The following is a 9,508-nucleotide window of genomic DNA, read 5'->3' on the forward strand; positions in this document are numbered from 1 at the left end:
ACCCAGTGCCAAAGCACTGAAGCTCATTCTTGGAATAGATCCTTGAATGCAGTGGGAAGTAGGGTCCCAAACTTATTATATTATTCAAAGTTTAACAACTACTTCAACACATTTATTGATGAGTTAATAATTGCTGAAGCCGGGCATGGTGGTGCATGCCTGTAATCCCAGCACTTGGGAGGCTGAGGCAGGAGGACAGCTGTGAGTTCAAGACCTGCTTAGGCTACATAGTTCCAGGTCAGTCTCAACTACACAGTTAAACCCTGTCTCAAAAAAAAACAAAACAAACAAAAATTAATCTGCTGATGTGCTTCACCATGTTGTTATCAGTTTCATGCATCAGCAGTTCCCTTTGGTTCCTATTCTGCTGGGCAATTTGAATAACCATTGCCAGTATCATAAATACACCAATAACTGACAGGGATTAATCTCCCATCTGTACAATTTAGATTTCAGAATCAAATTCCACTAGAGAAGTTGAGACTTCAGTAAGAACTTATAAACTAATTTATCAACTTTATAGTATCTTTATTCAAGCCTTCCTATCCATTAATAGTACAGATCTTCATTGCTTTAGGCTCTACCATATAGATGTGAAAGTTCTTACCAGTTTTGTTTGTTTGTTTGTTTTTGAGACAAGGCCTCACTATGTGGAGACTAACCTGGAACTATGTAGCCCAGGCTGGTCTTGAACTCACAGCGATCCTCCTGTCTCAGCCTCCTGAGTGCTGGGATTATAGGCGTGTGCCACCATGTCCAGTTCTTATCAGTTACTTTTGAGGGGGTATTTTTTGGTTGCTGTTGTGATTATCTTTTCTTGAATTATAAATAGTATACTGAAATGCACTCAATTTCTGTAAGTTAATCTTAGACCTAGCATCTGTTCTTTTGGAATAGCAGAAAACCATTATCTGTGAAGAACTGAGTTCTTTCTCCCTTTTCTAACTTTTCACCTTATCATCCCACACCAGTGGCATCCAACACAAAGAACAGCAGCTGTGGCTGAGGGCTCCTCCTCTCTCCTGACCTTGGGTGTGTCCTACTTCAAACACTTCCATCACTGATTAAACACTTGCTCTAGGTTTTCTGTAGATATACTTCTTGGAGTTCCCTTTTACTCCTGGTTGCTAAGAGTTTGATTTGTTAAATGGATATTGAGTTCCACTGAATATCTTTTCCAGTTTTAACCTGTTAATGATCCACTTGAGTTCTCCTACCTCCTGACATATCCAAAGTAATTTAAAATATGAAGTAACCTTGACTTCTGCAACTTACACACTGGCTAAGAGACTAAATGCAAGAACAGATGCTTCCCCCTACCCTAAGTTCCCTGTGTGACTGACTTCCTGTCGAGGCAGTGGACCAGGCAGTGGGCAAGGGGTGGGCTGAAGGAAGACTGCAGAAGGCCTGCTGTCAGATGCAGAAGAGCCCAGGCAATAGGGAATGTAGTGATTTAGAGCCACAGTGTGGCTGTCAGACTGAAAAGGGGACAGCCCTGCACACCCTTGCACAGCCAGCTTTGCCTGAAACCAAAAGATTTCTTCCTAGAGCCCTGTAGCCAGCCCGGGAGTTGGCAGACCCTTTCCCACTCACAGAAAGTGGTAGCCACAGATACTTTTTCTTCCAAAGAATTCCAAGTTCCGCCAGAACAGTGGAGAATTAAGGACTGTGGTTAACAGGTTTTATAAATGGTGGGTTCACCAGAGTGAAGGCATGTGCATCCTCTCATGGCCAAGCCCTTGTCTGGCTGGGGATCTTGGGCCCACGAGCAGCTCTTGACTACCTCTTCACAACTCCAAAGTATTGCCCAGAGGCAGAACAACACAATAGTGTGGCCACAGGGGCAAACTAGGATCCACAGGAGAACCTCAGGGAGCACAGAGGCTGACTCAACACAAGGACAAACTTTCATACCAATGCTCCAGATGGGCTGGGAATGCCCCATCACAGCAAGTGAGCAGACCTAATGACCATTAGCCAGGAATTATGTACAGCAAAAATAGGCCAGGAGTGAGCTGCTGCCCTCTAAAGTCTTTTAGTCCTGCTATGTGAAGTGTCACCAGCCAACAGAAGCTTGGGTTTACCTGAGAGGCAGGTTGGTCAGTGCAGTGTTTGGCTCAGGACTGCTTGGCTTATGGCATCATTCCATGGTGCCACTGGCTCTGACACCTTCAGTCCTCTGGGTCCTACTCTTCCTGAGCTGGAGAGCCTTTAGAAACCTGTGCTCCTGCATGTTTTGGAAAGTGGATCAGGGACTTAGGACCAAAAGAAGGGGCCAGAAAGCTGAGCCCTCCGGTGTGAATTCTTTTTTGTGGAAGGAGGGGCTGCCTCCTGACTCTTCCTTCACACATCAGGGCAGCAAGAACCAGGGCTTTATTGATGAGGCCTAGGAGCTAAGACAAAGCCCAGCATGCAGATCAGAAGGGCATGGTACAGCTGCCAAGAGATGAGGGACACAGGCACCAGCCTCTGCAGGTGCTATTGTTGGGGCACTTTGTCTCTTCTCAGTTCTTAAGGAGAAGTGTGCAGCAAGGGGGTTCAGCACTTCACGAACTGGTGTGTGACCTCGAAGATTCCCACAGACTCCTGAGTCTTCTCATCATAGTCAGTCCAGTCCTATGGAATAAGAGGGCGGTGTTAGCCTCACAGCACAGAATGGGTCACTCTGCAGAACGGATGAGACTGCGGCTCTGGCTCAAGACACTCAGGACAGAACCACAAAGCTTGACCTGAACTCCAGCTCCTTCAGCTTTGTGTCTGTGTGCAAGTCTCTGAACTCCTCTAAGTCTCAGTTCTGTTCTGTATTAAAGAAAGGTACAACAGACTTTAGATTCAATGTGGAGGCTCCAATGAGGAAACACATGTAGCCTAGTACCTGGCACAAAGCAGAGCTCAGTATATGCAGCTATTATATTAGAGAACATGCAAATGGAGTGAAGAGTTTTGCTTTGTTTTGAGGCAAGGTCTCATTATGTTGCCCAGGCAGTCTGGAACTCCTGGGCTCAAACAATCCGTCCCCCACAGTCTCCCAAGTTTTGGGACTACAGGCACCTGCCACCATGTCCAGTTTAGAAGGCAGTTTTTGTCCTTCCCCAATGACTGAGCACAAGACTTTTCCACAGGTAGTAACAATGATTATTTGTTAGATGGATAAAGTCACTACAAACACTAAATGAATACTGACCATTGCTCCCAGGGAAAATATGGGGTTAGGTTCCTGTGAGCCTTGGGTCATGTTTTCACTAAATGATCAGTAGATAACTTTGTTTCATGTACACTTTAGACACCTCACTTAACATATATTGAGGACTGCCTGAGCTCACCGCCAAGAGCACTAATTCATGCTTCAATGAAGATTATCTAACATGGGGGATGGGACTGACTGCTGGGTCCTGGGCAAGGGTGGACGGCTGCCAGCAGGATGGAAGCGACTTTAGAGCAGCACTTGGAGGATACAATGAAGAATCCATCCCCCGTAGGAGTCCTGTGTACAGATTCAGGACTTACTGTGGGTTGCCATGGGACTCTATCAGATGATATGTTAGCAAGCAGCTAAACTGACTTCTGACCCCACTGATATTCCTGTGGTGTGCCTAGAATCAGATAACAGGAACATTATGATCCAGAAACAGGACGGCATCACAGTGGCAGTGCACAAAATGGCATCTTGATGTCTCCTGTCAGTTCTTCAGCACCCTTTCAGTGGGTCTGTCCTACTTGTTAATTATCTTGTAAAAACGATTACAGTTCCAGCGATAAGGCCATTCATCTGATGTGTACTGGGCATTTCTCTGTTTATTTTGGAGTAAATTGCTTTTTGACCAACCTATTGATATTAGTAGGAAAGGATCATGTTTTGAGGCAGAAGGTCCAGGTTAATCTGTATATAGAATTTTATGTTCAGTAAGTCTGTGTAGAGGAAAGCTTTTTTAAAAAAAGGTTTTCTAATATGTATTTTCTCTGCCAGGCACATCTCACTTCCTTGCACATAGGAACACTAAACAGCAGCTCAGCACCACACGGGTGTCCATTGAAATAGCAAAAAGCACAAAAATGTAGAACCAGCTTTCCATCGATCTGGTCAGACAATCCCACCCGAAGTCCTACAGCACCCTGCAAGTCCCCCAGGTCATATACCTTCTCCTGCAGATTAATGTCATTGAAGACTGTCCCTGACTCCGCACCCTCAGCAGCAAACCCCGCCTACGGGGGACAGGAAAGCAGCAGTTAGTCTTAGGGAAGGGAGGCACAGGGCTGGCATGTGAACTTGCCCAGGAGGTTGCCCCTCTAGCAGGTCTGGGATGGAGACAGATGCATAGTGTGCAGCTGTTCTGGAATAACTGCTGAGCTTTCAGGGCTTGGTAGCTGGCTCTGAACTAGAGTGCTTCTTCCAAATTACAGCCACGGACCAGAAGGCAGGAGTGAGGTGAACTCTTTCACTCCCAATTTACCGAGGACCCAGGACATGTGTCACTTCTCTCTCTGGACCTTAGTTTATTTTATTTAAGAAATGAAGAATATTACCTCTTCTCCTTTACCTCACAGATCTGTTGTGAGGTGAAAATGCTATATAAATAAGGGAGGTAGGCACTAGTTCTGGAGTCAGACAGACCTGGGTTCAACTTCTATAAAGCTTCACTGCTTACTAAGTGTGTGACCCTGGACAGCTGCAAAACTCTCTGAAGTTCTTTCTTCATCAGAAAGAGGATGAATCATTTCATAGGGTACTGTGAGGATTAAATGATGTCACATGTTAAATGGGCACAGTGCCCAGCATACAGAAGGCACTTATGAGTGACAATTATTATGTTCTTACAAAGGAGAATTTCGAGTCCACGGCTTCTGTAGGAAGCAAAGTTCTGCAGTCACTTCATACATTCCCTCCTCAAAGACACAGTTCCCCCAAAAGACACACGTACCTGGGGCTGGAAATCAACTGGTTCGAGGCCCCGGCACTCAAACTCTACGATTGTCTTGAACTTCTCATTGTCTTCAGCCTAGAAAGGAAGTGTGTTGTGGAGGTAGGCCCAACTATGCTCTCAGAGGACCCCATGTTCTTCCTGCCATGTGGGCTTTACTGTCCTTGTGAGCCTAGAATGGGACCAGGAATAACTCCTCCATTCTGAAACAAGCCTGCCTTGGGCATGCTCCTCATGAGACCCTCTGTGGGGAGACTCTGGCCAAAGGAATATTTGAAGCGGATGGGAACAAAGAAGGGACTTTTGAGACAACGGTTCCAGGCTCTTGAATAGGGCAGAATCTGCAGGACAACTGTCAGCAGAAGAAAAAGCGGTTTGTTCTGAGAGATGTTTGCATTGGCCATCATGTCCACTCTTCCCCAACAGGATTACTTAAACTAGGTTGACATGTATCATATAATAAACCATCCCATTCCGGCCCTGTCCCCTGACCAAAACTCCTATAGAATATGTTGCAAGTGCTTTTCTTCTACATCTTTGTTCTCATGTTCTTAAGTTACACATAAATAACCTGAGCAGTTTCAGTTCATTGATGTTTCCAAGGCTCTCTTATGCCCAAGAAGCAGTCCCTTTAAGTTTTCCACGACTGAACTAAATCTCATCTCTGAGTAATCTTTTTCAACCTCTGTGCAACCACAGTCACACACACTGACAACCCTCTGTGGACGTGGATGCTGCAGAAAAGGGATGTAGATTCTAGGGTCAGCCTGTCTGGATATCAGGCTGGGCTCTGCCTCTCTTCCCCTTCGGGCATTAGAGTTCTAAAATTTCAAAGGAGCCAAGGAAACCTCTGCAGGTCACCTGTGAGAATCTGGAATATGTGTGAAGAGCCCAGCACAGGAGCTAATACTAAACCCAATAAATGGTAGATAAAATCACCAATGGAATATTAAGGTATGAAGTCTCCAGATAATCCAAATGGCCCCAGAACACACAGCCATCACCTTTTGCTGCTACTGTCATGCAGCGAGGCCTTTATGAAAGCCTTTGGAAAGGGATGTGTGTGGAAGGGCAGCTCTTTGAGGATGGGGAGCTAGGAAACTCATGCCTACCTGACCTACGGGTTTAGAAACCCCAAGTGCCACAGCTACACGCTACACATCAACAGTCATCCTGTCACTTACTGTAAAAATTGTTTCACTTCAACTACACGTCTGGCACTAACGGATGTTGGATGTGAGCTGGTCTGCATCTTTTACTACATTATGACTGACTTGAGGGCAAGTCCTCATTTAACTGTGCTCTTCAACTTCAGGATATTGTGAAAATTTGACATAATTCAGATATTTTTAATGTCAAATAAAGGAAAAAATACAAATAACTGCCATTCTTTACACAGACCCAAAGTATTTCACCCCTTCCTCCCCCGTGGGCTAACCTCTTACAAAGTACTGCACAACTATCTAACAATAACATTGGAATTCTCCAAGATAGGTTGCAGCAAAGGACTATCCTCCATGGTTTCTGAGAAGACTAGCTAGTCCCCTAAGATGTAGACAAGGCAAGTGCTCTTGGCCATGGAAACTGAGCAGCTACCTTGTATAGGAAGGTGCTGCAATGTTAATGAATCTTTTCTTTACCAGGCATTTAGTATATGGTGAATAAGTAAGTGATTAAGCAAATGAACTCAGTGAATTAAAGAGTAAAAACATATGTGAGTGAATGTCCTATAGCAGGTCCCTCTGATGTAGCTGTGACCCTAGCAACCAGGCCTCTTCATTTTCAGTTTATATGTCATTCCACCACGCTTGGCACTATGGCAGCAAACTTACATTATAAGGCTTGATGGTGCTGCTCAAAATCTCTGAAACATAAGAGAAGACAAAGTTGACTTGCATCCATATCCAAGCTCCACCCTAGTGCCCAGATGTAGCTCTGGGAAAGACAGACAGCTGCAAAGGCTTTAATACCTCAGGCATAAGTACACCTACAGGTAATATGAGCCTTTTAGTCTGGTATCAGAAAGTTGTGGGCCATCCTGGCAGAACTCAGTGATCACAGCCTGACCTACCGATGGAATTCTCCCGTGCACACAGCTTGCATTTCTGGACCATAGAGGCACTGCCACGGCCTCCCTTCAATGCCACACTGTCCTGGCAAAAAGCAAACAGAACCTCTGATCACATATCCATTTGATGTAAGGATACTGAGACTCCAACCCTCCACTTACTACCCAAATGAAGAGACCAAGACCCAGAGAGGTCAGTGACTTGCTAAAACAGGAATCGCAGAGAACAGAGGTGCGGCTCAGTATTTAGTGTGTACAAACTGCTGGGGTCAATCTGCAGCACCAACAAGAAGGATCCTGGGAGGTTTATCGGGACCGAGGAAGGGTTCCTTCTTGAACTCTGTCTAATATCACAAAATGCTTATTGTTCCCAGTGCTGATCACATTGATGCTTGTCCTCCCAAATCACAAAGAGTGGAATCCAAAGCACTGAAGAGATGAAAGCTAGTTTCTCCAAATTCCTGCCAAGAGGTATATGCGTGTGCGTGTGCGTGTGTGTGTGTGTGTGTGTGTTGGAGAATGCCACTTACCATCAGTCGGATGTACTGCCACTTCTCTGAAATTTCACCACAGTTGCCACATTTCATCTTGGGGGGTGGGAGGAATAAGAATACTAGTAAAGCAGCTGCGGACGATGTGAGACAAGCAGGCTCATAACCCACCTTCTTACTGACACTCTCCATTTTTACAACCAGCCCAAGGATATAACCAGACTTATCTCTAGGTCAAGAACATACCCAGGTGCTTCTCATGTTGAGGTACTTGCCTTCCTCTATGAAGGACCCACCGAGCTGAAGATTCAAGACTTACGTGGTCCAGAAATGGCTTCAACAGGCCCCCAGCCACTCAGCCTGCTTAGGGATTCCTTTGTGTCCCCTCTCAGTCCCTGATTTAAGTGTTTATTACACTGCTGTTACTCCATATTTCTGTCTCCATCACTAGACTCTGCCTCTTGTAATCAAAGAACACTGATTCCCCACATAAACCCTGGAGCTCCAGCTTCAAAAGTGTTTGGAAATAAAAGTCAAGGGTGGCTTCCCAGAGGACAGGGCTTTTGACTGGTTTAGAAGGGTTCTGGGATTTGTATTAGAACAGAGCAGAATCTCTGGGATCAGTGACAGGGAAAGACCTTAAACTGTTCAGATAGGAAGAGGACCTCTGCAGACCTTGCTACTAGGGTACCAGGCTTATCAATGTGGAGTGGGGAAGAAAGGGTAGATCATGCACAATATTAAGCTATTTCACAATACAACCCGATCAACAAAATAGGAGGTGAAATTATTTACCTTATTAAATAGTCACAAGATCCCTTCAAGTAGCATTTCGATTAGTGTCCATTTACAGATCACAAAATATTTAACAAAAGGAAAACAACACATTTTCCAACTGTCAGAGATGAACCAGTAAAGTTAAAGAAAACCTAAAAATTTAGCCATAAAAACCCTAACATTTAACGTCTGCGCAAATATTTCTCATGCTGCCGGAGACAATGAGGTCAGCGCAGGCCACACCACCCCGGAGGCCCCAAGGTGCCCACTCTCCGAATGCGCATCCCTCCTCAGGGCCCGCTCTCCCCAGCCCCGCACCTTGAGGTACCACCGGAAGTCCTCGCCCAGCGGCCGGAGGTTGGTGAGGTTCTCCAGCGTGGCTCTGAGCTGCAGCGCGATTTTCTAAAGGGAGGGCGGGCCACACTATCAACAGCAGGGGCGGCGCCGGTGCGCCCCAGGACCCCAGCTCTAGCTCTGCCGCCCACTCCCTCTGCGCGACTTGGCTGCCATTATTCTCTCCTGGCTCGAGCCCCTGCCTCCCAGGTCCTCACCACCTTTCCCAGCCCGGCTGTCCCGCGCCTGAAGCAGGCGACCGACCCCTCACCCCCATGTTGATCTGGCTCAGTACAGCGCAAGCTGATGCCGCTACTTTCCGGCCAGTCGTAAAAGGAGGCGGGGCTTGCAAACTTTAGCTCGTCCGGGGGCAGGGCTCCGGCTGCGGACTAGGCTACCGGCCAGTCACCTACCCGGTGAACCTCATTTTAGGAGAACTGGTACCCGTGGTCAATCCAGTGTTCCGGCCTGTGTGAACTGGCCTCCAGGAATTGGCAGTGCCACATATACTCACAGAACCCCGATTTTGTGCCGGCACTAAGCGGACAAGACAGTTCCTACCCGTTGGTTCTCTTTTCTGGCTCAACCCTACGCTGCCTGGCCTGAGGTTTCTGGGTTCATCCTGGCTCCTCCTGCCCAGGGACAGCGTCGCAGATTTGAGGATAGTGTCTTTCTCCTCTTTAACTACTTCCTCTGGAGCTGCCCAGAATCCTGGTCTAGATTCTTTCCAGGGGAATGCCCATGTCCTCGTCCTTCTCATCGTGGCTCTTGACTGGACACGCCACTCCGGCGGGCTCTCCTCCGTGACCCCACTTGTCTTAGCTTATCTCACCTTTACTGGGCAGGGGCTCTGGGCCCCTCATTCAAGATGTGCTCTGTGACTTTAAAATTTGAAGTCACCTTTTTTTTTTTTTTTTGGT

The 9,508-nt window shown here is 46.6% G+C and overlaps 2 protein-coding genes across 4 annotated transcripts in view; both read right to left on the bottom strand.

Moving 5' to 3' along the window:
* Nucleotides 1–698: 698 nt before the first annotated feature.
* Czib (CXXC motif containing zinc binding protein) lies at nt 699–9,488 on the bottom strand. 3 transcript variants are annotated; one of them, XM_033767574.1, is made up of 8 exons: nt 8,860–9,488; nt 8,574–8,657; nt 7,518–7,574; nt 6,991–7,072; nt 6,752–6,783; nt 4,920–4,997; nt 4,138–4,203; nt 699–2,616 (listed from the first exon to the last, which is right to left on the bottom strand). In XM_033767574.1, exons 1-8 carry the CDS (start codon nt 8,863–8,865, stop codon nt 2,539–2,541), a joined length of 483 nt encoding a protein of 160 aa, XP_033623465.1. In that variant the 5' UTR covers nt 8,866–9,488; the 3' UTR covers nt 699–2,538. The 3 variants fall into 3 exon arrangements, with proteins under 3 accessions (XP_033623465.1, XP_033623466.1, XP_010608658.1); XM_033767575.1 differs by lacking the exon at nt 8,860–9,488 and adding an exon at nt 8,274–8,296 and having other exon boundaries at nt 8,574–8,637; XM_010610356.3 differs by lacking the exons at nt 8,574–8,657; nt 8,860–9,488 and having other exon boundaries at nt 7,518–8,296.
* The window catches only part of Magoh (mago homolog, exon junction complex subunit), a 12,781-nt gene continuing 11,852 nt past the window's right edge, over nt 8,580–9,508 (bottom strand). The window contains exon 6 of the mRNA XM_033767576.1: nt 8,580–8,657. The gene's annotated coding sequence lies outside the window, so the exon portion shown is untranslated. The remainder of the gene's footprint in view (nt 8,658–9,508) is intronic.

Source organism: Fukomys damarensis, unplaced genomic scaffold (assembly GCF_012274545.1).
Source record: "Fukomys damarensis isolate Sample0158 unplaced genomic scaffold, DMR_v1.0_HiC HiC_scaffold_23, whole genome shotgun sequence".
NCBI classification, from domain to species: domain Eukaryota; kingdom Metazoa; phylum Chordata; class Mammalia; order Rodentia; family Bathyergidae; genus Fukomys; species Fukomys damarensis.

Coding starts and splice junctions, on each gene's coding strand:
- Czib (XM_010610356.3), bottom strand. CDS start 7,670: ATGGAGAGTGTCAGTAAGAAGGTGGGTTATGAGCCTGCTTGTCTCACA. Junction 4,204..4,919: donor CAGTTGATTTCCAGCCCCAG/GTACGTGTGTCT, acceptor TGTCCCCCGTAG/GCGGGGTTTGCTGCTGAGGG. Junction 2,617..4,137: donor ACATTAATCTGCAGGAGAAG/GTATATGACCTG, acceptor CTTATTCCATAG/GACTGGACTGACTATGATGA.